We start from the raw sequence: 27,312 nt of genomic DNA, 5'->3' as shown, positions 1-27,312 counted from the left end.
TTCTTGGCAGGACTTTTTTTAGTTTTTAAATTTTAACCCAGCGCACAGTAACACGACGACAACATGACATCTACCGTACGACTCACATCGTACGGTCCATCGGATGTCTAAGGTGAAACCACCACCACAGGATTTCAAGATTGCCCCTCCTTTTGGGTCCCACCCACCCCCTTTAAAATTAAAAATCTCAAAGTCAGTCACAGACACGCACAGACAAAAGTACACGTCTTTCCAGCCTGGTTTTGCCCTCATTCCATTCCTATTCCTCTCCTCCCTCCCATGACATGAAGTATGACCTTTGTCACACTCAATTCCCCGGGCCCACACCATTCCCAAATACCAAAATTGCCACTCACTCTATACTCTCTCACTCTATAGTCTATTCCGGTATTCCCATTCTCTCTCTCTCACTCCCCCCAAAACCCACACCATCGGACCATGCCACCGAACCATTATATCTTTCTCATCCTCGTCGTGACCGTACACTTTCCGCCAACGTCCACCGCCGTCGAGCTCCCGAAGTTTCGAGAAGCACCTGCATTTCGGAATGGACCAGATTGCCCTCGAACCGCATGGTCCTCACTGGACCTGCACTCCCACAACCCCTCCATCATCCACATCGCCATGACCTTGGACTCCACCTACCTCCGCGGCTCCATCGCCGGCGTCTTCTCAGTCCTCCAGCACGCCACGTGTCCGGAGAACATCGTCTTCCACTTCATCGCCGCGACGCACCGCCAGGCCGACCTCCGCCACGTCATCACCGACACGTTCCCCTACCTCAACTTCCACCTCTACCACTTCGACTCTAACCTCGTCCGCGGCAAGATCTCCTACTCCGTCCGACGCGCGCTCGACCAGCCCCTCAACTACGCGCGAATCTACCTCGCCGATCTCTTGCCGTCGGGCGTGCGCCGCATCATCTACTTCGACTCCGATTTGATCGTGATCGATGACGTGGCGAAGCTCTGGAGCATAAACCTCGGGAAGCGAGTGTTGGGCGCGCCGGAGTATTGCCACGCCAACTTCACCAACTACTTCACCCAGAAGTTCTGGTCAAACGCGGCGTTTTCGGCGTCGTTTAAGGGACGGAGGCCCTGCTACTTCAACACGGGGGTGATGGTGATCGATCTGTGGAAATGGAGGGAAGGCAGGTACACGCAGAAGCTGGAGCACTGGATGAGGGTCCAGAAACGGTACCGTATCTACGAGCTGGGATCGCTGCCTCCGTTTCTGTTGGTTTTCGCTGGTGACGTGGAGGGAGTGGAGCACAGGTGGAACCAACATGGGCTTGGCGGTGACAACCTGGAGGGACTGTGTAGGGACCTTCATCTTGGGCCGGTGAGCCTGTTGCATTGGAGCGGTAAAGGGAAGCCGTGGCTGAGATTGGACTCGAAGAGGCCGTGTCCGTTGGATAGCTTGTGGGCCCCTTACGATCTGTTTCGTCACTCGTCTTTGTTCTCTGATAGCTGATGAGGGTGCATCGTGATTCACGGAGGCTCACCGCTGGCAGAGAGGGAGACAGACAGAGAGGTTTGGGTGACGACAGGGTGGGTGTGATGTGTATGTGATTTTTATTCTTTTGGGTGGGGCCCTGAGGGGGTAAATGCGACATTGTCTTTCTTGTCTGGTCCGGACCGTCCGGTTAAGGCATTGGAGTTACGGCCGTTAAAGTTTGCTGAAAATGGCGGGGGTTACTGTTAATTGGGTACTCGTGTTAAAGAGGATTTTGATATGTATGGTAAAAGTTAAATGTGGCAGTGGCACGTCCAAAGTATATGGTGGGTAAATGTGGGTGGGCTATTTGGTGAAGATCAGGAGATCCCCTGTGGAAGATGCATTATCTTTGGTTTTTGGTTTTTCCTTTTGGACTAGAATCATTGATTAAAGCTTTTTTCCCACTTGTTTATTCTATTTTGTAAATATGGAGCGTTTTGGTTGTTAGAAAAATAGAATAAAGTTGTTTTGAAAATTACAATTTGGGTTCTCAATTGTAATACTTTGAAGAGGCTTATGAAACCAAACCATTCTTGTGTCAAGTTTTAATGTGGTTCTGAGGATGTATCTATTTTTAATTGGATTATCAGATTTAGATCCTATTAGTGCATCGGATTCAACAGCTCAATATTGTTAAGCCATAACAGTAATATGGCTTAGTCAGTGGGTCTAGTTAGCTAATTAGTTTCTCTTTTGCCCGTGCTGGGCTTTATGAAAGTTCGTATTTGCCACCAAAAAAAAAAAAAAGCTAATTAGTTATTGACGTCATTAGGTTGTTATGTGAGCTGGCATTCGGTTAGGATGTTACATCGCCTCTCAGCCAACATATAAGACATGTAGGCCTCGTTTGTTTCACGGGACTGTCTTGGCATGGACTATTTATAAGGATTGGCATAGACTGACTTGACATGGACTAAGCTAGTTAAGAACTGCCTTTATGTTTGGTACAGTACATGACTAACAAACTAAATAATTAAAATAGTACTGTCCTATGTTTAGTGCAGTGGATGATTAACAAGTTGATAATTATTATTAGGTTTTTAAAAACTATTTATAAGTTTGTTTAGAAAATTAGAAAAGTATTTCTAAATAATTTTCTTTAATGAAACTATATAGAAAAGTTTGTTGATAAACTATTTTTTTTTTTAGAAAAGTATCTGGGTCAACTGGGTCAACAGGGGAAGGACCCAACTGGGCTTGATTGGATGATGAAGAAGCAGAGGTCCATTTGATGGTCCCGGCTTGATCGAGAAGGACAAGGCTACTAGCAGTTCCATGATTGCCACCTCCGATCTTGAAAGTTGCTGATGATGAATTTGAAAGTGGGGTGGTCGATGGGGAAGGAGCGACTGTCGAAGAGGGAGCCGCCGAGGACGTTGAGGTGGGGCTGATGACTGATGAGAGCAGTCTGAGCAGTGAGCAGATGAGATCGAAGAAGAGAAAGAGTCTGAGACTGAGATGAGAGACAAGTCCGAAGAGAGAGTGAGAGACTGATTCGATTAGGGGTGAGAGAGAGAGAGAGAGGGGCTTGTGCATTCGGTTTGGGCCGGCCAACTCTCACACACACATTCGATTAGCCAATCCCTTGCCTAAAACCAGACCTTCTGCTTTCAGTTGCTCTCTACACATGTGCGACACAGGATCATAAACCCATATCACTTTTAGCTAACCCAATTTTAACAGAGTTGCCATTTTCAACTACAGAAGCAAGACAACCAGGTTTCCTTTTCTCATTCCATTCAATTACTACAAATGGGTTTCTTCAGACATGGGCTTCTGGACTTGTCCAGGTTAAGACATGGGTTTCTCACCCCGCCGGAGCTGGGTGGGCGGAGTACGATCTGGGTGGAGGGTGCGATGGGGCCGGAGCTGGGTGGGCGGAGTGCGACTGGGGGGCTGGGTGGGGGGGTGCGACTGGGATGGGGGTGGGGTGGGGATGTGCTGGGTTGGAGGGGGGGAGAAGCGAAGGACGGGCTGGGGATGGTTGCAATCGGGTGGGGTGCGTCTTAGCTAGTACAAGCCAAGAAGGTTCTTAGCTAAACCTCCACTTTCTCACGGGTTTCACTAAGCCCATCTAAGAAGGTTCATTTAAGTTAGAGGGGATTCACTAAGCCCCTCTTTTTTTAATCCTACTCTCACCAAACATGGGCTTAGGGTCTTAACTAAGCCAATCCCTATTAAGAAGGTGAAACAAACGGGCCTGTAATGTTTAGTTGTACTGTTAACTTGATGACTCAATCCCCGGCCAAAAAAAAAAACTTGATCATTCAATCAAACACTTCTTGACTCTCTCTCTCTCTTCTCTGTAATTCTAATCTGAATCCTAGCAAATATGATACCTGAAATGAATGAGAATTTTGCGTAAGCAGTTACGTCAAATACTTATTATTTTTCTAAATTTGCTTTGTAGAAGGGAATTTTGCTCTTGAAGCTCCTCGTATGCTCATACGTATATTGAGGAACCTTGTGGGTGGATCCAATTGAATGAAATCATGTACCTAAATACTAGTGTAGTTGAGTTCAAATTCAAAAAAACTCCTGTCATATATGTGGTTATTGCATAGCAGACAATTACTTATTGACCATTGAATATTTGAGGAATTATTTTCTTACTATTAAGATATAAATTTTACACTATTAAATATAGGTGTATGTTCTAATGACCATCATATAATGTCCAAATAGCTAGGAAAATCAAATGACCATCATGTAATGTATGAATCACTGAATATGAGGAATGTTATCTACCTTCTCTACTGACTTTTTTATTTATTATATTCATTTCACAGCGTATTTTCATGATTCGAACTGTTTATTTTTTAGATAATTTTTTGAAAATCATCAATGGAAAAAATCAATCAATCATATATTGTTTGGTTATGTAACTATGATAAATTAAACATAAGATTTTGGTAACAATTTCATTCATTGTTTATTTATTTGATAACGATTACATGATCAAACAATTTTCAATTTAGTTAATTTTTTACATAGATGATCTTCAAATAATGATATAAAAAATGAACGATTCGGATCATGAAAATACGTTGTGAAATGAAAAAAAAAAAAATCGATAAAAAAGGTAGATTAGAGAAAATGAATAGCATTTTCCATTGAACATTGTATTTATTGGGATGATATTAACCTTGCTTCCATGGCAAAGGCTAGGGTAATCCCGTGTTCCCGTGTTCAAGCCCATTATTGTGTACAAGACTATAACTACAAGAACAAACGTGAAGTAACCACATTAATGTTGATTTGATGGTATTTGACAATTACGGAATAGTGGAATACCATATGGTCCATGGAGCTGCTTGCGTCATAGCCAAGTAATAGCAGCTCAGAGAAAAACTATGTCATGTGACTTGTTTGGGATTGTGCTACCATTCATATCTTCGTATGGTGCAAATGTTATTATTACCTTTGGATCCACATTTTAATTCATCCAGTATAAATTTTATAGTCATTCGATCCGTCCGCATGCCGTGCCGTTTGGACGGGATGTACCGTAGAAGCTCTATCCTTCGTTTGTTTTGGAAAATTTGCTAAATTATTGTAATTTGTGTATTCATTTCATGGGCTTTTCTATATTGGACAAGTTATGCCTCACTGGTTGCACAGCGGCATGAGGCCTAAAATGGTTTGGAACCTAACCTTTTCCAACCCAACCATTATTTCCACGTTCCCAGCCCATCAGTCTTCGCATACAAGTCCAGGTTCCAGCCCAATGCTACAATACATGTGTTTACGTGTCATTTGTGGTGAATATTATCCATGAACTAGTGAGCCATTTCCCTCCACAAAAATACCTGTAATAACCGCCACTACAAAACAAATCCTTAGAGAGGGAGTATGTGTGTTTGAGTGGTGGTCTACATTCAAATGACATTCTTCGAGTAAGCCAGTGACTATCAGTACCTAGATTTTCCACCAAACAAGTTCTCAAAGCCTTTCTCTGGACGGCCATGGCCGCTACTGTTGCAGCGGGAGGAGTTAGTATAGGAGTAGCCAATCTCCACCCTCACAAATCAAAACCCACATCCCAATTTCTGGGAAAGAAGCTTAGAATCAAACCCACCACCTCTGAACCACAACCCAATTCAAGAATAACCATCTCAAACCCTAAAACGTTCCTAGTTTTCGCATCGGGAGGGGGGGAGTTGGTCCATGCGGTTCAGGACCTCTTTTTGGGGGTGGGAGTGGGGCTTCCATGTACAGTCATGGAGTGTGGTGATATCATTTACAGAAGCACTCTTCCAAAGTCTAGTGGGTTAACAATCACAGTCCCTGGTGCTATTTTGGCACTGGGTGCTCTGTCTTATCTCTGGGCCACCCCTGGTGTGGCTCCAGGGTTCTTTGACATGTTTGTACTTGCTTTTGTTGAGAGGCTTTTCAGACCCACTTATAGGAAGGTTCAGATTTTAGCTGATTTTGGTTCTTGGTCAGATTTTTGGATTTCAATTGAAGTCTGATGTGGTTTTTGTGTTTGGTTTTGTGGGACAGGATGATTTTGTTTTGGGGAAAAAGTTGGGTGAAGGAGCTTTTGGAGTGGTTTACAGAGTTTCATTGGCTAAGAAGCCTTCTTCCAAGGTACGAAGTAGTCAATTGAATCTCTTTACATATTTTCTTACCGAGTCTAATTGCACATCTAATTGATTGAGTTCAAAATTGTGCTATTATATTATTTGAACAAGTACTGCTTAATCTGCTTGTACAATCATAATTTCAATATTGATTTTTGTCAATCATATGGCTTTCTCATGGAAAAGGGAATTCGCTTATGTTATTAAGTGAGTAGGGTCTTAGCATCAAAAGGAAAAGAAATGAAAAAGAGAGAGCAGAGAGAATGTCCTTGAGCTTTCATACCTAAGATTGTGTTATGGACTTATGGGAATGCGATGTGCTAATATTTTATTTGTTGTTGTCCACCAGAAAGAAGGTGACTTGGTCTTGAAAAAGGCTACTGAATATGGTGCGGTGGAGATTTGGATGAATGAGCGTGTGAGAAGGGCATGTGCAAATAGCTGTGCTGATTTTATGTACGGCTTTCTTGAGGTGTTGCTCTAAAATGCCTACTAGTACCATATGATTTAAGGGTATCCTTATCTTGAAAGATTTAAAAAAATTTCTTTTGATATTTCATTCCATTGTACATTCTAGTTTCTATCCCATTATAAGAATTATTATCATGAATCTGTTGCAGAGTTCTTCAAAGAAAGAAACTGAATATTGGCTTATATGGCGATTTGAAGGGGAATCCACACTTTATGATTTGATGCAAAGCAAAGAATTCCCCTACAATGTTGGTACTTTCGCTCATGCAATGTTGCATAAATTTTCAGAATTAACCATTTTTTCTGTGAAACTGATGATTTCTTTGTCAAACTTAACATGCAAAGTTTTAGAATTTAGTAGTTTCAGGCTTTCAGCTGTAATATCCAAATATTCATCTGTCCACTCGCCTATAGAATTTCTATTCTTTCTAGCCTATAGCTTTCTGGATTTGGGGCAGGGGGTGGTTTACACCATAATTTTCAGTTTGTAGTCATTAATTATAATAAATACTGAGATTTTCTTTTCCAACAATACGCTACAACTATATATGTTTCATGGTTCATGCATCATCTATTTTAAAACTGCTCTTTGATTTGAAATGGAAAATAGAAAATTCTGAAAAAAGAAAACCTTAGTGATAGTGGGACTTTGCATATTAATTGCTGGTTGTATGAAAGTCTTGGTATAGTTTGTTTCTCCAACTTTCAACTTCACTGATGGTCACATACAATGTCAGGTAGAAACCATGATTCTTGGAAAGAATCAGGACTTGCCGAAGGGTTTGGAAAGGGAAGATAGAATCATTCAAACAATAATGAGACAGCTCTTATTTGCATTGGATGGTCTTCACTCAACAGGGATTGTGCATAGGGATATAAAGCCACAGAATATTATTTTCTCTGAAGGTAAACTTAATATAGAATGCACATTAGTCAATAGAGGACCAGTAAAGTTCAACTGTTCTCAGATTTAAAGATTTCCTATTCCCATTTTAACAATGAGCAGGCTCTCGTACATTCAAGATCATTGATCTTGGAGCTGCAGCAGATTTGCGAGTCGGCATCAACTACATTCCAAAGGAGTTTCTTTTGGATCCAAGGTATCTTCTTTCTCGTTATGTAGTCTAAGTAGCATACTGATTCATCTAATTGCTACCAAAGGCATGATGAACTCATTAAATTAAAGTCCTGCACTATAGGAACAACTAATGAATGATTTCATTCAAGACTGATGGCACATCCAAATACCTTAACAAAGTTGAATTATTTTTCTGCTGTTTCTGTACACCACTACTTGGAGAATGGTCTGATAATGCTAAGAGATGACGATGAATGACGAGATCCATTTTCTACTTTACATCTATGGACCTAAGAACTGAACTTTAGCACTAAAATAGTTAATGCCATTAATGAAAAGGGAAATTGTTGGTTCCTCCATGTCATCTGGAGGGATAACTAGAAAAATATCAGTGGGCCAATCTAACTTGAAATGATATCCTAGGGACTGAATTACAGAAAATCCCACAGTTTAATTTTGTTTGGGAAAATTTATCTAGATGGAGGCCAAGTAAAAAATATTTTGGAATTTCAGCAAAAAGCCTCACTTTATGAAGTGCATAATACATGAAACCTGAGTGCTGATCAAAGGTGATATTTGATTTCTTAATGAAATCTAGCAGAACTATCAGTCCTAAAGATCACCTTTCTAATTTACATTTTTTAATTAATACATAGGTTCAGCTCCTTATAGCATCTCACTCAATTTGATGTGGTGTTTTTTTTAGCAGAAGGAACTCATAATGTCTTTGGGTCCTTCCCTTTTCAGATATGCTGCACCAGAGCAATACATCATGAGCACACAAACGCCATCTGCACCATCTGCGCCAGTGGCGACCGCACTTTCCCCAGTTCTATGGCAGGTGGAAAATTAACTGTGAAATTATCTCAGCTTGATTTTAGCTAAGCTTACTTTCTCAGGCAGTTGATTCCTTTAATGGTTTTGATTATATGGTCTTGAACAGATGAATTTGCCTGATAGATTTGATATCTATAGCACTGGGCTCATATTCCTACAAATGGTGAGTGACAAAAGTTGCTGAGGAGCTATATTGGTATACTAAATTATTGACTGAAAATTGCTGCGTCTGTGTCTCTGTGTGTTCAGATGTAACAACTTCTGATTATCACACACGTGTAGTATCATTTCTTGTGAAAATGGGGATTTTGCAGGGTTCACACTGACAGTCTTCTTCATGTAGGCATTCCCAGGATTACGCTCTGACAGTGGCCTTATACAATTCAACCGGCAGCTAAAAAGGTGTGACTATGACTTGGTAGCATGGAGGAAAAGTGCTGAGCCTCGTGCTTCCGCGGAACTACGAAGAGGTTTTGAGTTGTTGGATTTGGACGATGGAATTGGATGGGAACTCCTGACATCAATGGTTCGATACAAAGCAAGACAAAGAATCAGTGCAAAAACAGCTTTAGCGTACCCCTACTTTGACAAAGAAGGCCTGTTGGCTCTGTCCTTCATGCAGAGTATGAGGCTGCAACTGTTTCGATACACACAACAAGACTATGGGGAGGCTGCCAAATGGGTTATTCGGCTAATGGCAAGATCCGGAACCAAGCAGGATGGTGGCTTCACAGAAGCTCAGCTCCAGGAGCTTAAAGTTTGTACCTGAACTACATTTAGAAATAAGCACTTGTACTCTTTTCAGGAGTTGTATACACAATTAAATTTATTCCTCTGTTTTGCAGGAAGTGGAGCCTAAAAAGAAGGCAAGTGCTCAAAGGAATGCTCTTGCTTCAGCTCTTTGGCTCCAGAGGAAGATTGTAAGAACAGTGAATGAGAGCATGGACGAGCTTAACCAAAGTAGGAAGAGTCTATGGTGGAGCAGGTGGATCCCCAGAGAGGAATGAAAGTTTGTGAAGACATACCCTTTTTTTCTTTTTTCTTTTTTGTAAATTTTGTGTAGCAATCTCAATTGACCAACTTGGTGACATAGAATTATATTATAACATGAAAGAAATTAGCTGGAATCTAATAGAAACATACCTCAAATATTTTGAACACACGTGCAAGGACTGTCATAGTTTCATGGATTATAAATCAAAATGACACAGTACTCCATGATCACTGAAACTGCAAGCAAGCATTTTCAGTCTTTTTGCTTGTGAAAACCATAAAATCATTCAAACCTCTGATACGTTAAATAACATACAGTTTCCATTATCATTTAAAAAAACCTCACCCTTCCAGTCATAGTCATGCCCATGGGGACAGGAAATGCTGTTTGACTCAAACCCAGTTGGCCCAGTTGAGTTTTTGCCCCTTAGGCTTCGCAACTGTGTATCATATTAGAGTTTTTTGCCGTAACAAATAAAAAAATTTCCAGATCCAGAATTCCCCATTTTGTCAAAAGTTGCTTAAATATGTGATTATATGTCATGTCATATCATAACCAGCAATGCTAATGACCTTGCTGGCTATGCAGTCAACGAGAATCCACACAATAATGCATTGAAATGTCTCTAATTGTACGGCAATTAAAGCTGCAATTAACACATACTTCAAGAACGTGCATGGTTTATTATTCAAAGCTTCCTTTCAAGCAAAGCCTGCCAAAATCCGATATGCATGTAAGAATACAACTGTAGTTGCCACTCAAAAAACGTACAATCCACAGATGTTTTCACATGTTTCAAGTCCATTTGAATTTGAGGGAAAATGGTGGAAAGCACAGCACAACATGTTGGATTAGAAAGGAATTGAATTTTGAAGTTTCTTAGAAAAGAAGCATCAAGGACAAGTGTATGATGGAGGAACTGATAAACTATACCATTCAAGGCTTGGGGATAAGATAAAATTTAATATTAAGTCCATCACAGATTCACAGGCAATGGCATTGTAAATCACGAGAACTTCACGTGCAACTCTGACCTTCTTGTTCAGTACAACCAAGCTTCTGTTTATTTTAAGTGTAAAATAGGACAACAAGCAAAGCATGAGACACAACTCACAAGCTAAAAAACTAAACCTGGGACACTTGGAATCATTGATTATAGCGTTCTCAGGGTCTCAGATATTAGAATTGACAATCATCATTGCCTCTGTAATCTGGCTATTTGAATTCCCAAAGCTTTGGTATCTTATGCTGCACCAAGTACCATACATACATATATGCTCATGCAACCAAAAATGTTTCTGTGCATTCTGCAGCATGGCATCTCTTGTGAGTTGTGACATTGAAAATTTGGTAGAAAGTCTGGCCAACATATTATATGTATATGCGTAATATGCACTATATGCCTGTGTGTATGTATGAAATAAGATGGAAGGAACAAAGAAATCACTGGTGATTGCCTTACACGATATTGACAGCTTAAAATTGCTCAAAAACAGAAGAAAAAATGGAAATTGTGTTTATTTGAACAAGAGGGTTATTGGAAGTTGGTGTCCTAAGCATAAGCAAAATGGGAGGAGCACGAGACAAAGCAAGTGGGTGCTTTGCTTTGCTCATGGTGAAGTGTAATTAAGGTGTACCGTGTACTCTTATATATTAAATTCATAAAGCTAATTATCTAGTAAAATAGTGGAATCTTTGGTCATAGAGCAGCTTTGAAATTTGGCACAAGGATTGGACACTTGGGAGATCTTGGGTCTCCAGCCTTTTTGAACCAATATTGCAAAATTAATGGCTTCCAAGGCTATTTCTATATATTCCTACTGTCTCATTTAGCACACAGAGACAACTCTGTCTGTCACACTGTCCACCAAGATTTCAGTCTGTTTAAAGTGCAAGCTCTGCATATCTAACTCTCTCATGATTATTCAGCAAATCCATCTCCTACCCTTTAATTAAAAAAAATTAAAAAAGAGCAAGTCAGGCACAACAAATTGTATTGTATTTAATAACATCTTCTTCATAGATTCTGGCATATATGTACAGCCAAATCACTATTAATTTTCTTTAAACGTTACTCTCATTACTCATCTCTACATTTCTTCTGTGGTAACTGGTTACCTAAAGCATGCCATAATTACAGGACCATGGTACAGGGAAAGTCTAACAAGGTCTAACAATGAATGGTTTAATTAACTTAGGCAACATAGAACTTTGCTATCAAGGCCGTTGTGCTGTCCCTACATATATGGTTCTGTTATAGATTATATATTAGAGTCAAAATAATGATAAGGAGAGCCCATTATAGTCTCTAAACATGATAATAAAGTTGGTTAATATGCATTCTTATGTAGGATCCAACAAAAAATGTTGAGGTGGATCCAACAAAAATAAAAAAGAACCAACAAAGAAAAGCACTAAAAAAAGAGAAAAAAATAGTGTATGCTGCAGAATTATGACCTCATCATTCAACAAAATTGAAGGTAGCTCATAAAACTACAAAAACTTGCTACCTTGTGGTTAGACTGGTTAGTAGTGGCCGACCCATATGCTGGTGGGTGATGCCAATGCCTACATAAAGATATGATGTATAGTCTTATTAGGCCTATGTAGCATAGCAGTATGTACATCAGTACATGTGAGAGACAGAGAGAGAAGGGGGTTGGGGGCCTTGTTTGAATTCTTTTATCATTTCCCTTATGTGTTGCTGAGGTCTGGATTCCAAAGTGGGAAGGTGGGGCCCATAAGGGTGTTGTGACTGTTGTCTGGTGGGTTTGGGGGCACTGCACACCCTTTCATGCCCCATCCTTGGCTCTTTTGTAGACCAATGTGAGCAAGGACCACACCCTCAAACCCCCTCTATAAGAACCCCCTTTGGAGTTTCAAACCCAACTCACACAAGCTCAAAGCTCATCACTCACAAAACCTACTACCAGTCAAAGAGAGAAAAAAAAAGAAAATTATTAATCAGATATGAAGATGAGCAGTAGTGCGACCATGACAGGCACCAAGAGAAGGCTATCAAGCAAAGGACTTGGAGGAGTCCTCAGAGAGCAAAGAGCCAGGCTTTACATCATAAGGAGGTGTGTGGTCATGCTCCTTTGCTGGCATGATTAATCAAGTCCATGGCAATTGGCAAAAGGGCAAGGAAGATTTTGGTTTCTTTTTCTTTTCTCCCCATTTTCTTTTTTCTATCTTCTTCTTGGTGAAGTGTAAATAGCAGCTGCGGATGTTGTTAGAAAGTTAGAACAAATTTTGTATGGGATGGCCTTAAGGGCTAGATGTACATCGGATAGTATGAAATATAATGTTCCTAATGTTCCTCATTCTTTTTATGCATATACTTGTTCTATATTCTTCTTCTCACTTGAGTTTGTTGTGCTTATGATTGAGTTTCAATGATCAACATGATTAGTATGGCCTTAAATTTGGATGGGAGACTTTCCAACTACAAAGATTCAAAGATTCAAAGAAAAGGGTAAAAGTTAATTTCAATCAATTATCACCTGCCTAAAGAATTCCCAAAAGCCTCTGCCTCAAAAGGTCAAAGCAACTAAAACCTTGATTTTTCTCTTTTTCCCTGACTTATCTGTTATTACACTTTCAAAGAAGTCACTGTAGAGTATGAAGTTTTTCAGCTTAATCTCTATATTTTCACTTGAGTAAACCTCTTAGGCTATAATGAAGTTTTGCTCATTAAAAGGGAAGACTAAGATACATGCCCAACTTTTCTTCCTCTTGAATTGTTTTTTTTTTTTTTTTTTTTTTTCAGAAAACCAATTATGAACTAATCAAATTGGAGTTGAGGAGTATAGGATGAAATTAAAGGGAAGGAAAGATTTATGAAATGGACCATAAGTTCATAACTATCCATAATAGGGTCAATCATGCATGCCATTAATCATTTCAAGTGAGGATTTGGATTTGATAATTGTAGGATTCAAACTGTTCAGTTCAATCTAAATAATTTGTGGCTTTTTGGAGAACATGTCCAAAAAGTGCCGAGTCATAAAGATAGATGCATCTATCATTCTCACATCATAATCATAATAAGTACTTTGGCATAGTCAGTTAAGTATACTTGATGACAAAATTATATCTAAAAAACAATTGCAGAAGCCCTTATCATAATTCTTATTTTATACTGTTTATTTTTTAATTAAATTATACTTTGTTTATTTTGCTAATTAGAAGATCATGTTCAATTAAAGAAACAATTGCAGTTGGCCCATCACTGTAATAATGAGCTTGAGTTTGATCTTGTCTTCAACCAAACAGCAGCAGCATGCCAGGCTTGCCAGCATGTACTAAACTGAAATTCCACCTAAGCCTCGTCTTCAATTAAGACATTACAGAGCGAGCATCCAAACACGGCCTTGTGAAAAACAGCTTTTGACGTTTGGGTCAAAACTCTTTGTGGGGCATTTGAATTATTGGATCCCAACTCATGTTCACGTGTGCCACGTGGTACGGTAGTTATGGGCCTACACCCCAATAGTATTCCGTTTTGTCTGTTCTTTCCCTTTAAAGGAAGGAGTAGGGAAGGGTAACCAAAGGCAAGCAGCTTCTACTTTGGGAGTCCTAAGTCGGTACATCTACTCTATGGAGTACCGTAATACGATACATACCCACATCATAAGTGGACACCTGTCCTAATCACTGAATTAAATTAAATGATCAGACACGTGGCATGCGATTAATATATATATATTTTTTCTGTTTTAGAGGAGAGAAGGGTGGGCCAGAGTGTCAGGTGTACAGGAGCTGAATAAGCAATCTAATATTCTGTTGTCGGCCACATAGGAGAGTGCCACCTCCTCTCTCTTTCTCTCAGTCTCTCTCGGGCGGGCCTCGACGGGCAGCGATCGGGTCAAAATAGCAGCCTTATCATGCCCACGTGCGCCTCCCAATCTTCAGGCCCACCACAAACGTCCGATTCTCCTCTAAACCCTAATCAACAAGCAGGGGGGCCCACATGTGGTCCCCACTGCACATCCTTGGGTCCTCCTCCAATAATGTATGCATAAACGAGTGCAGCACGGATATGGATAGACTCATCACATCAACATGTCATTCTAATGTAGCCGCTAAAAAATGTCTTACGAAATGTGTATGAAAAAGAATTTTTTTTGATCTCGACTGTTACGTGTGTGTGTGTGATGAGTTTATATTTTAAAAAATATAGTATCATTAGATATTGACTGTAGATTAATAATATAAAGTGACGATGTTATGGTTATATTGAAAAATTATTTCAGTCTCCAACAATAGAGAGATAGATTTCTGATCAATTTAGTGTATAGAATCAAATTTGAGTGAAAATAAAAACACAATATTTGGTGAGTTTATCTTTTGATTCTTAAATTTGATGAGTGTTTTTTTTTTAATATTAAGATATATATTTTTTATAAGATATGAATATATGATTGTATGTCATACAACTAATGTATTAAAGTCGAACTCTCGATATTGATCGGTATTATAGAAAGGTCTCAACAAGAATATGGATAAAATGTAGGTTCATCACTTATGGTTCATGAAGATTCTCCAACCCCAATTTAGTGTCATGGTTATCATTTAATTAAGTCCTGTGTTTGTGTTAGGGTTTTCTTTTGTTCTTTGGGACTATGGGAAAGATGGGTCATGGGTGTCTCCTCAGTACGAAGATGGTGGCTTACTAATTATTATGTCATTCATATACGATTAGGCTAGAAGATTATGTTGTGCTGGGTGCCAACAAGATTGCAGAATCTTATGTCTAAGACCCCCAACTGCACAGCATATATTATTAGCAGTTAAGGTCAGGTAATTACAATCATTTGCATCGTTTTTAATGTTATCTAATCTAATTATAATTATTTTTCAAATATGATACATGGACCATAAAATAATTTAGCTTCAGAATTCAACGTTTACTATGTCATGGTTTAGGTTCATGGGCTCCTCGTTGAGTTGCATTTCTTCTATTGGAGCCAAAAATGCCAGGGTGCTGTGGCCCTCTGTATCTACTCTTTAAACGCATCAAAGAGAAGACTTTAAGACCCAGCACGGGTTGCGTTTCGGACATGGAGGAGTACGTTTCCTACAATGGATGGTGCCCTACAATCCAACAAAGGCACTTCCCTACAACATGCTACCAGGTCTTGTTAATCTGGTCCAGTGAAACCTCAAATTGACTAATTCATAACAGGGCTAGGCCCAGTGGTCTCTCAAGCCACTATCAAAGCCAACTTGCGTGGCCAATGAAGCTCTATGAGCGTTCATGAATCATGAATATGTTTTTCATGGTCCAACACTCCAACCTGTGCTTCTCAATTGATTACAGGTGGTGCTATTCCTTAGTGTTTTCCTTGGCGTTTACATAGTATGAAGCTTCCAATTATTTGATGGTCCACACGTCTCTCCACTTTCCCTTTTGCGTGATCGCTGTAGTTGAATCCATTATTTGCATGTTATATGCTCAAAATACCCAAAGGAGTTGGTGCTTTCAGTTAACTCTCTAGGGGTTGTATGCACCCACCAAAAGGAGAACACACACATACTCTGCCAATTCGATTAGACTCCCACAGGGGTCATTACTAGTAAAGAGAAGGATATATGTATTTGAATGTCAAAGTTTGGAATCTACAAATACAGAGGAAACAAGATAAAACAACTGCATTTTATCTTTAAGCTTAAAGAGAGTAAAAGTGTAAGTTTGGTCAATGCTCAGACACAAAAATTTGTGAATTATAGTTACAAAAACAGTACTTTCCCACCAGATATCACAACTTGAGCTGTTTAGCAAAAGGTTAGAGAAATATTTACCACTATGCAACCATAATCAACACTAAAAATTCCAACCCCTAATCAGTCAGCCAACTTGCCACCCCAAGAAAGGAAACTTTCCTGTGATCCGAATTCCTACAAAACCCAGTTGAGAAATGCATTAACATAAGAGAAAATGCAAAGAATAAAATAAATTTGACTAATGTCATTTAGAGAAATGACTAATTGAATATGAAGCACGGCAAAATGGCAGAGAAGTCAACTTACGAGCTGGCTAAGTCGGAAATCTGGAGGTGTATCAAGTTCCATAATAGCAGGATCAAGAACAATATTTTGGCACTCCTCTAGATCCTTCTTTAAATCCTCTGGTCCTAGCTTAGCATAATCAGAAAGACGGGGTTTGACCTCTGCTGGTTCACCATTTCCATGTACACCCCTAATTGGGGATTGGCTCTGAAGGAGATCATCACACAGAGACAACCCTTCCACCAGTTGCTGCGAATCCAACAGATTCTGTGACTCACTGTCCCACCATTTTGGATCTTCCTGAGCATCGTTTTCATTGTTATTTATTACTTCATCAGCTTGATTTTCTACATTGGGTTGATTATAGTGGCTAGGGTTCTCATATTCGGCATGAACTTCATCGTCAACACGGTCCATCTCAGGATGCTTCAATTTAATACAGAAGCCATACAAATAAGCCCATATCAGTATCTCTTTGGATCACTTATGCTAAGATGTATAAGATTTAAAAATCATCGGCATGATCCATCTCAGGATGCCACTTTCAATTACAGCATCCATCATCCCTTTTCTACTAGTGAAATATGCTTGTACCCATATTAATGAAACTATACATGGAGAAAATATGCAGAAAACTACCCTTTTATGCAAGAATGTAATTGCAGACAGTATGCTTTAAAATTTTAACTCTTCGATTTGAATATTTTCACGACACAAGGCAATGGAAAAGTCTTTTTGTGATGCTAGTTGAAAAATGGAAGTAAACTAAAATAAAAAAGGAGAAGGAAAAGGTTATACCTGAGGAAAGGTATCTACAGAAGTAGCAGGGGTATCTAGTCCCAAATCAAAATCAGAATGTTTCCGTTCAGGAGTCACCGACTTGGGAGTGACTGGATCTACTTTAGTACTCACATCATCAATACTTTCAGGAAAATCTTTATCAGTTTTATCAGCTTGCTTGACTTGCTGCTGCTGGTAGTTAATTTTAGAAATAACATACTCCCCGTCCTTCTCATCCTCCTCTATTCCCAGGTGATATTGATGCATAACCCAATTGGTTTTCTCAGGTTTGCCTCCTCCGACCATGCTCATGTAGAGAACCATAATCTTCTTACACCCTCTTTGAACCCCATCCAAGATCACTGGTTTAGTCCTTCCAGTCTTGTGCCAGCGGACATCCCCATAATCACCATCATGTATTTTTCGACGCTTTCGAGTTCCAGTATTGTAAGCCTTGATTGCTCTATGAAAGAAGTGGGATACACTTCCATCTTGCTTAACACCTAATTTTTGGAATCAATTAAAAGAAGATTTAATATCAAAGCATCAAACCGCAGCAAATGTTTGCTGCTTACCTGGTAACTTCTTAGGATGGGAACAGCAAATTCCTTCATCATCATCAACAGTTGTGATAAACTCATCGATAAAAGGATGGGGCTTTATATCCCCTACACCAGCTTTTGCAAGTAAGTGCCATATAATCTCTTGGTCAGTCGGGTCAAACTTTACACCCTTGGGTAATCCTGGCCACTCTTGAGCAACCTGGAAACAGAAATTGCAAATACCCTAATTTTCCAAACCCCAAATTCTGATTTTTCTTCAATCCACCGTTTCGGTGGTACAAATTTGAAAAGTTCTATTTATTCATTATAAGAAAATATCATATGTTTGTGATTTAGAAGGCCATGGGCCCTATACAGACAGATTATGTCTTGCAGATTCTATCAAATAGTTATGCATAAAACTAGATGTTGATTCAAATAAATTTTGTATTGAGTGATTCTTGTGGGCTGATGTTACGGGAAATTTACATATACTTGCTAAATATACCAGTAATATTAATTACAAATTTATTACCTATCAATAACATTAGATACGTGTATGTGCACGTGCTTAAAGCAAGGCACGTCTGCCCAAATACTCCTATCAGGAAGAAAACATAAAAAGCATCATTGGGTATGTTCCAGAATCAGCATTTCTGCTATATTTTTGTTCCATTTAAGACCAAATACATCCATTTAGAAACCTGATATGAAAAACATCCTATAAAAATCCAAGTCATGTTCGTTCAGCCTTTATCAATATTTCAACATATCGATTGGAACAATTTTATAGATCTTTCCAACAATGTCTTCTCTAACTAATGGTTTTTCATTGATGACATTCAAAGTAAAACATCTAGAGTCGCAAAACAAAAATCTTACATCATTGTTGTCAATCATATATTGGCAATTTGGACAAGCTCTAGTTGGGTTACTTTGCCACTTAATTCTTTCAGGATCACATGTGCTAGATGCACTCTTGATTTTTGTTGCAATTCTATTTTTGTCTACCAACCATGATGGTCTGCATAGCACACAAATTATTAAAGTTGAAACAATCAGTTGGTCACATATGATTAACAAAATATTGTAAACTATGGACCCAGATTAATCAGAATCAGATATTCTGACTTGCAAATACGCTGAAAAGATACATAAAGATATAATCAATAGTACAAAGAAGATTGAGAATAAACAACATAATTAAAATCTTAAACAAGCGACAAAAGATGAATACAAAATAATACATTATCAGGGACGGAGCTACATGAAGGACTGGCTTGCCTATAGCCCAGCCCAACTTGCATTTCTAAGCCTTGAGCCGCACGGCCAGCCCAGCCCAACTTGCATTTCTAAGCCTTGAGCTGCACGGCCAGCCCAGCCGAACCCTCTGCCCTCTCCCTTTCAGCTCTCTCTCTCTCTCCCTCTCTCAGTTCTCTTTCCCATGCACCAAAATGTATCATATGGCTTCCCTCTCTCTATAAGCTTCTCTGTTATATTCTGATTTCTATTTTTTCTAATATGTTATCTGTTTTGATTTTCTCCTCTTCTAAGCTTCTTCTTTGAATCTCGTTGTAATCTGCAATTTTTTTGTTTTTGTTTTTTCTAGTCAAGCTCTAATATCTTAATTCATTGAAAAGAATATCAAAAGTTGAAGACAAAAATGAAATCCCTGATTCTGATTTCGAAAGTATAATATATTCCCTAGGTAGCAGTTATTGATAAATGGAGCCTAATAAATAGGCAGTTGCATACGGTTTTGGTTTCTTTATCAATTTGAAGTCTTTGGTTCTTGTTAGTGTTTGGTTAATTCTTATCTTTTTAAACAAGTTACTATCATCATATGCTAGTTATTTGAAATTAAACAAAACCATGTAGTGATCAAGACATTCTTGCTATCAGCTATAAACTCCTGAATTAGAAGGAAGCAAAGCACATAAACCTTTAAACACACACAGGTAAGTCATTGTAGAGCAATCTGCCACATTAGACTAGTTCACCATGATATTAACAAAAGATAGATGAACGAATGACTCGACAAGAACTGTTTTTCATGGGTACATTGATCATTTCTCAACACGAATAAGAGAAAGCACATGGGTAATCCAAATCTTTAAATAGACAGAAATTAAAGAAAAGTGACAAAAACCCAGATAGTCCCAAGCCAAATTCGAAAGAAAAATATCAATATTCACAAAAATAATATAAAAACAAACACAAAACATAAAAATCTAAAAACTCACGGAGTCATCCAATAATGCCAAAACTAAACAAACCCCATTAACATACACACAGTCACACAAAGAGGCACGTACCCGGCCATGGCTGAGCGATGACGATCAGCAAGTCAACCTCAGACCTTCAAAAGACCACCGACTTTCCTTCTCTCCAGACGGGACCCTGCTTCAATTGACCCTGACACAACTAAATACCACTGGGCTATTTAATATTTTTCTGTTTTGCTTTTTAATTTACCTCCTTAATTTACGGAAAAAAGTAAAAAATATAATAAAAATATATATAACTTTTTATCTTCAGTTTGAATTTTGAAACCCTGTATTATCATGTTATGTTCCTTGGGAGACGAGTCAGACGACAAGACTTTATATTTTTTTTTTTTGAAGAAGTATAATATTAGGGCGCGAAAGGAGAGAGTGGCGGCAAGAGATTCAGTGCTTCAGTTGTATATAGACTTGTCGTTGACTTCATTCAACATGTGGTTCTCTCTGATCTGATCGACGATAAATGATGGTGATTGAATCGTCTGCTTGACGGCGTATTCGGGCCGGGTTCAGAAAATCAAGCTCAAGTCCTTATATGTACAAACAGACCAGTCTAACCCGCCAATACCAAAGAGCTGGGCTGGCCCATCGGGCCTGATCCATTTTTAAAGGCCCAGCTTTCGATCACATCGTAAGCAAAAGTAAATAGCCGAACAGCCAATTTCGCAATTCCAATTCCAATTCCTATTCCTAACTCCCCAAATCCTTGTCTTGGTTAACTTCCCACTCTCTGGTCTGTTCGAATACTGCAAAATCCCCAAAAACCACAATCACCACAACCACCATGAGCAGCAGAGCCAGAAACTTCCGTCGCCGCGCCGACGACGACGACGACAAAAACGAAGACCCAAACGACGCCGAAACCCCTTCAACGACAACCACCACTGTCAAATCCTCATCAAAACCCTCTTCTTCCTCCTCCGCCGCCCCCACCAAGCCCAAGAAGCCACACAACCAAGCCCCAAAACTCCTCAGCTTCGTCGACGACGAAGAAAACGCAGCCCCGTCTCGTTCCAAACCCGATAAGCCCTCTTCTCGTATCGGCAAGCCCGCTTCAGCTCATAAACTGACCGCCCTCAAAGACCGTCTCGCGCATTCCTCCTCCGTCTCTACTTCTATGCCCTCCAACGTTCAACCCCAAGCTGGTACTTACACTAAAGAAGCGCTCCGTGAGCTCCAGAAGAACACGCGAACCCTAGCCAGTTCTCGACCCTCCTCCTCCGAGCCCACCATTGTTTTGAAGGGCCTTGTCAAACCCACGGACTCGATTTCTCAGACGCTGAGAGAAGCCCGGGAGGTGGACTCCGAGGACGAAGAGCAAGAAAAGGAGAGGGCTGGTAGTTTGTTTAGGAGGGACAAGGATGACGCCGAGGCCCGATTGGCTTCAATGGGGATTGACAAGGGAAGGGACTCATCTGGGTCGTTTTATCCTGATCAGGCCACTATAAATGCGATTCGGGCCAAGAGGGAGCGGCTCCGGAAATCGAGGGCGGCCGCCCCGGATTTTATTTCGTTGGATTCGGGGAGTAACCATGGTGCTGCGGAAGGGTTGAGCGACGAGGAGCCTGAGTTTCGAGGACGAATTGCAATGTTTGGGGAGAAGATGGAGGGTTCTAAAAAGGGTGTGTTTGAGGATGTTGATGATAGGACAGTGGATGTGGAGTTGAGGCAAGAGACCAGCGACCATGATGAGGATGAGGAAGAGAAGATTTGGGAAGAAGAGCAGTTTAGGAAAGGATTGGGGAAGAGGGTGGATGATGGGTCTAGTTTAGGGGTCAGTGCTAGTGTTCCTGTGGTTCAGAGTGTGCCCCAGCCCAAGGCTACATACTCCGCCACAATGGCGGGTTATAGTTCCACACAGAGTGTGCCAGTGGGGCCGAGTATAGGAGGGGCCATTGGAGCATCACAAGGTTCGAATGCAATGTCCATAAATGAGCAAGCTGAGATTGCCAAGAGAGCCTTGCAAGAGAACGTTAGGAAGCTCAAGGTATGGGATGCTCCCCTTCTGCTCAAATTTAATTTTAAATCAAAATTTATGAGTGTTTGTGGCTTTTTAAACTTGGTATATGGGCTGAAGCTTGATGCAGGGTCTTATAGAAACTAATACTAGGACAAAATATTGGCTTCTAGTGATGGTGTCATGGATGTCTACTCTTGACATTAATTTCATTTCACCATTTTTGTTTTTGATGCTATGAGTAGAATAAGAATTGGTTGCTTACCAACAGGTGTGGACATTACTGAATTTTACGTTAAGAACAAACCTAAAATGTAGGAAACATAGCTGAATATGTTATCCATACTATTGGTAAACAAAAAAGTCAGAACCTGTGAATCAGGAAGCTGTATGAAAAGGACAACCCTGGTTCTCAAATGTAGAAAGATAATTTTCTTACAATGCTTCTCTTGTATGCATCTCAGTACCCTGGTTTTCAATGAAGTCCTTTTATGTATATAAAGAAACTAAAATGTATACAAGGGAGGACCAAAGTATCTAATCTCACTTTTACTTTCTATAAGTTGTGGCAATGTTGAGTTAGATTTTAAGATGTGTTAGTGAAATTTGGGTAACAAGTGGCAATATTTATATTTCTGCTTTTTTTTTTTTTTTTTCCCTTAAACACTCCCAGGAAAGTCATGGCAGAACAATGTTGTCACTAACTAAGGCTGATGAAAATTTGTCTGCCTCGCTATTGAATATTACTACTCTTGAGAAGTCTCTGTCTGCTGCTGATGAGAAGTACAAGTTCATGCAAAAGCTTCGCAACTTTGTCTCTACTATTTGTGACTTTTTGCAGGTATGCTACTATTTAATCTTATCTTTCTTGAATATGTACTCCAACTTCCTGGAGTTGTAGTTATTTATAAACAATGATATTGTTGACTGACTTCTTTTTTAAAAGAAATTTGCAGTTACCTCTTACGATTCATCTCCTTGCCCCCACCTTTAATGTATAAACACACATATATATATATATTTATGTATGTATGTACATGCCCTTCAATGAAAGGACCCCGTTCTGTGGGATCTGACAACAATCAATCAGTAGTGGGAATGAAAACATTGGTTACCTTTCATATTCTGTGTGCTTGTTCTTACTGTGTTTAACTATTTACTTAATTTTCTAAATAAGTACGTTTTTGAGAAGTGCCATCAGACATTCAGTTTAAAAACTATTTTATGTTTCTTCTTCTGTTTTCAATTTTGTAATTCCTGTAAGGTCGAATTGCTTGTTGACTCGAACTTATCTGTGTGCTGTAATTCTTTATTTTCAGGATAAAGGTCACCTTATAGAGGAGCTTGAAGAGGAAATGAAGAAACTTCATGAAAAACGTGCATCAGCTACTTTGAAAAGAAGAAGTGCTGATAATGATGATGAAATGATGGAAGTAGAAGCAGCCGTAAAAGCAGCACAGTCTATTTTCAGTAAAGAAGGTAGTAGTGCTGAAGTAATTGCAGCTGCTAGAAGTGCAGCACTGGCTGCATCTGCTGCTGTGAGAGAACAAACAAATCTACCAGTGAAGTTAGATGAATTTGGTAGAGATATGAACCTTCAGAAACGTATGAATATGAAAGGTAGGGCCGAGGCTCATCAACGCAGGAAAAAAATGTACGAATCTAAGAGACTTTCATCCATGGAAGTGGACAGTTCAAATCAAACAATAGAAGGGGAATCAAGCACTGATGAGAGTGAAAGTGAGAGTGAAGTGTACCAAAATCACCGCCAGTTGGTGCTCGAGACTGCTGCTCAAGTTTTTGCTGATGCAGCAGAGGAATATTCCCAACTTTCAGTGGTCAAAGAAATGTTTGAAGAATGGAAGAGAGAGTATGCATCAAGCTACCGTGATGCTTACATGTCATTAAGTGCTCCTGTTTTATTCTCTCCATATGTAAGGCTGGAGCTCTTGAAGTGGGACCCCCTACGCGAAAAAACAGATTTTCTAACTATGAGCTGGTACTTGTTCATAATTTATTTCCATGTATTTCATAATTTCTAGACAGACTTGCTTCTTTTGTTGGGTGTAGCCTGCTTGGTTAAGGCATTAGCCATAATATATCTTTTTATAAATGAACACTGAATCGCACACAGATGCAGTGCTTCTGGCATATTTCCATTCTCCAAATTTGATTCTTTTCCCATGTTCAGGCATTCATTGCTAATGGATTATGGTTTACTGGAGGATAGAAGTGACTTTGCATCTGATGATGCTGATGCTAACCTTGTCCCTGAACTGGTGGAAAAGGTTGCATTACCCATTTTGCATCACCATATTGCTCACTGCTGGGATATTCTCAGTACACGAGAGACAAACAATGCAGTTGCTGCCACAAGCTTGATCACAGATTATGTTCCACCTTCCAGTGAGGCTCTTGCAGATTTATTAGTTGCTATTCGTACCCGTCTGGCCGATGCTGTCACTAATCTAATGGTATAATTTTTAATTATCAAACTAAATTTTAAGACATTTAAGCAGGCATATTCACAGGATATGGGTTCCTGTTTACTTATTTATTCTAACTTATATTCCTTATCTGCAGTCAACTCTAGATTGTAAGTGTGAGAAATTATGATCCATGAATGTACACAGATTTGATATTGATTTTTTTCATAATTTCCAATGTATAGGTCCCAACCTGGAGCCCACTTGTATTGAAAGCAGTGCCAAATGCAGCACGAGTTGCAGCGTATCGATTTGGCATGTCGGTTCGTTTGATGAAAAATATCTGCGTCTGGAAAGAAATCCTTGCTTTGCCGGTTGTAGAGAAGCTTGCTATTGAGGAGCTTTTGTGTGGCAAAGTTCTACCTCATGTTCGAAGCATTGCTGGAAATGTTCATGATGCAATTACAAGAACCGAAAGGATTGTTGCTTCTCTATCTGGGGTTTGGGCAGGTGCAAATGTCACGGGAGACCGTAGGTATTGCTAATGACCATTGTATTTTAATAACATTAAGTTCTCTGTCATTCAAAATATCTCATGTTGCATTATCAACTAACATAGACTACTTCCATGCATCAGGTTTTTTTTCTTTCTAAGAACTCATCTGATATACAATGCTAAGTATGTTAATCAGGGCTACTCATCTCTGTGTCCTATGCCTGTGGTGCACACTTGACTTTAACTAATTGTGTAAAGAATGTGATGTTTTAACCCAATTAATCTGGTGCTTCAAATTGACGCCAAATATCACCATCTCCTGCCCCAAACACCTTGTCCAAGGTCTTGCCTGCCTTTGCAAGCAAGTTACTGAAGATCATTACATGTTAAGGGACTTTTAGCACTAGTTGAGGTTACCATCTCTGATTGGTTAAAAAAACCATTTGTTGCTTTTACATGGTTTGAACATCACATTAAATTGCAGTTAGGTGTAGCCTCAAACAGTGAGGAAATTTCCTATGAAAAGAATTGAGAGAAAATCAAAGAAAATATATCTGAGGGAAGACTAAGGAGCATAAACATTTTATTTTTCCAGAACTGTAGTGTAGCCTCACAATAATATGCTTTCTATCTGTACTGTGTTGAGCTAACCTGACACTCTGACCATGGTGAAACACTTCTTGGTACCTAATTGTTGTTTATCATTTACCAACTCTAAATTCCTTTTAAGAAATAGCAAACATCTCTATTTTAGTTGACTTTTTTTTTTTGGTCGAACGATTTTAGTTGACTTAGAACTGCAAATTGTAATTGTAATTTGTTTGTATGTCAGGCTTAAAAATGTTGTTGGCTGAGTGTCCTTTTAGCATAATTTTTCCTTCCCCCTCCCCCTTCCTTTTGGTTCCATTTTTTAATTGTTCTTATTTTTCTACCGTAAGTTTTATATACTAACTGCTAGAAGAGTTATATAAATTGATAAATAACTTTGAATGTCCTTCACTGCATGTTGAATGCTTTCTATTCATTTTTCTGAAAAAAAATAACAATCACAATTGTGCAGTCGTAGGTTGCAAGCACTCGTGGATTATGTGCTCTCGCTGGTAAGGACTCTGGAAAAGAAGCATACGCTGGGTGTGACACAAAGTGAAACTAGTGGACTTGCCCGTAGATTGAAGAAAATGCTGGTTGACCTCAATGAGTATGACAAGGCTAGAGACATAGCTAGGACATTCCATCTTAGGGAGGCATTGTGAATTTTGAGCAGCTCGAAGAGATTTCTGGAGAAGAACAAAAGGAAAATTGTCGAAGGTGACGGCCACTTTTTGGACTATCCTTGTAGAGAGGCACTTCAAGCAAAAACAAGGTGCGAAATTTGGCCCAAAACTTTCAAGCATGCACTCTCTCTCCCTTGTGTTATCGTTGGACATACTGTTAAACAAATGCATGGGCCATTACATGAACTTCACTCTCACAAAATTGTTCTCTCCTTATCCCATTGCCATGATTGTTGTTCCAATGGGGAGACGTGCTTTGCAGCCTGAATTTTTATCATTTTCTCCTCCCACTTGAGGGGAATCAGGATGTGAAATTTTTCAGAAATGATATGTGATTCTTTTTGATAAATTTCAAATAGTTATTACACCTTCAGCGCCTGTTATCTTTGTGTGACACATGGAATGCTTGCTGGGGCTTCTCCCTGATGTGGTTACAAAATGCTACCAAAATTTCCAAAAATTTATGATATGAGATATTGTATTGTGTCTCAACTTGATTCTAATTGTGCTCATCTGATGTGCCAATTTATGCAGAAAATGGCGCAGTCGTGTATATGTGGATTGATTTTGCTTTTCCGACAGGCTTCTTTGTGTCCTTGTCCTATTATTTTCTCAACCTCTTAAGAAAGTTTTCGTCTTCATCTTTGAAGGCAGTTCAATGGGGACGTGGGAAGTAGGTGGTATTAGGGAATAGGGGATAAGGATTATTTTTCACACCTGCTCTGCCAAAAACGTAAGCATTTCACGAGTGTAAATAGAGCTCCAGGATTATTTATTTAGCACCCAAATAAATGAGGATTTTTATATTACCAATCATTTGCTTTTAGTAGGTACTTATAATTTAGATATTGACACGTCCGATTTGAGTGCTGATTAGTTGAATAATCAAAATTTCGATTAGTTAATGAGCATTATGTTTCTCATGCTGAATGAGGAGCATTCTATTTTTCCATACTATAAGATTGAGGGAGTCTTTTGTTTCCCATATTATTTAAGGTTCGTTGATTTTAATTACTAAATTTTAATAATTTTTTAGTATAGATATCAAAATTAAATAGCATTTTAGATTAGGTACTAGTTAAAA

At 39.3% G+C, this 27,312-nt stretch overlaps 5 protein-coding genes across 6 annotated transcripts; 4 read left to right on the top strand and 1 right to left on the bottom strand.

The window, feature by feature from the left end:
* Positions 1–291: 291 nt before the first annotated feature.
* Positions 292–2,039, top strand: GATL3 (galacturonosyltransferase-like 3). The gene has a single exon (XM_086232559.1). The coding sequence runs from the start codon at positions 439–441 to the stop codon at positions 1,471–1,473; it is 1,035 nt and encodes a 344-aa protein (XP_086088685.1). The 5' UTR covers positions 292–438; the 3' UTR covers positions 1,474–2,039.
* Positions 2,040–5,339: 3,300 nt separating this feature from the next.
* STN7 (Serine/Threonine kinase domain protein) lies at positions 5,340–9,626 on the top strand. Its single transcript, XM_086234245.1, has 10 exons — positions 5,340–5,909; positions 6,001–6,087; positions 6,430–6,552; positions 6,701–6,799; positions 7,289–7,457; positions 7,558–7,651; positions 8,377–8,470; positions 8,573–8,629; positions 8,810–9,223; positions 9,312–9,626. Exons 1-10 carry the CDS (start codon positions 5,463–5,465, stop codon positions 9,471–9,473), a joined length of 1,746 nt encoding a protein of 581 aa, XP_086090371.1. The 5' UTR covers positions 5,340–5,462; the 3' UTR covers positions 9,474–9,626.
* Positions 9,627–12,241: 2,615 nt separating this feature from the next.
* On the top strand, positions 12,242–12,783 carry RTFL17 (ROTUNDIFOLIA like 17). Its single transcript, XM_086233633.1, has one exon. The coding sequence runs from the start codon at positions 12,431–12,433 to the stop codon at positions 12,572–12,574; it is 144 nt and encodes a 47-aa protein (XP_086089759.1). The 5' UTR covers positions 12,242–12,430; the 3' UTR covers positions 12,575–12,783.
* Positions 12,784–16,039: 3,256 nt separating this feature from the next.
* SOG1 (NAC (No Apical Meristem) domain transcriptional regulator superfamily protein) lies at positions 16,040–20,319 on the bottom strand. The gene is made up of 6 exons (XM_086231485.1): positions 20,109–20,319; positions 18,676–18,817; positions 17,827–18,013; positions 17,270–17,754; positions 16,493–16,897; positions 16,040–16,360 (listed from the first exon to the last, which is right to left on the bottom strand). The coding sequence occupies exons 1-6, from the start codon at positions 20,114–20,116 to the stop codon at positions 16,307–16,309; spliced, it is 1,281 nt and encodes a 426-aa protein (XP_086087611.1). The 5' UTR covers positions 20,117–20,319; the 3' UTR covers positions 16,040–16,306.
* A 443-nt stretch (positions 20,320–20,762) lies between these two features.
* LOC147295394 (GC-rich sequence DNA-binding factor-like protein) lies at positions 20,763–27,173 on the top strand. Of its 2 annotated transcripts, XR_015120720.1 has the most exons (7): positions 20,763–22,062; positions 22,706–22,873; positions 23,352–24,031; positions 24,224–24,506; positions 24,704–24,993; positions 26,015–26,317; positions 26,763–27,173. XR_015120720.1 is itself a non-coding variant. In XM_086234157.1 (6 exons), the coding sequence occupies exons 1-6, from the start codon at positions 20,860–20,862 to the stop codon at positions 26,205–26,207; spliced, it is 2,817 nt and encodes a 938-aa protein (XP_086090283.1). In that variant the 5' UTR covers positions 20,763–20,859; the 3' UTR covers positions 26,208–26,595. The 2 variants fall into 2 exon arrangements, 1 of the variants encoding a protein (XP_086090283.1); XM_086234157.1 differs by lacking the exon at positions 26,763–27,173 and having other exon boundaries at positions 26,015–26,595.
* Positions 27,174–27,312: the final 139 nt, after the last annotated feature.

This window comes from Dryas octopetala, chromosome 2 (assembly GCF_963921425.1).
Source record: "Dryas octopetala chromosome 2, drDryOcto1.1, whole genome shotgun sequence".
Lineage (NCBI taxonomy): Eukaryota > Viridiplantae > Streptophyta > Magnoliopsida > Rosales > Rosaceae > Dryas > Dryas octopetala.
The sequence above is the reverse complement of the archived record's forward strand: the minus strand, read 5'-3'. Positions and strand labels throughout refer to the sequence as shown.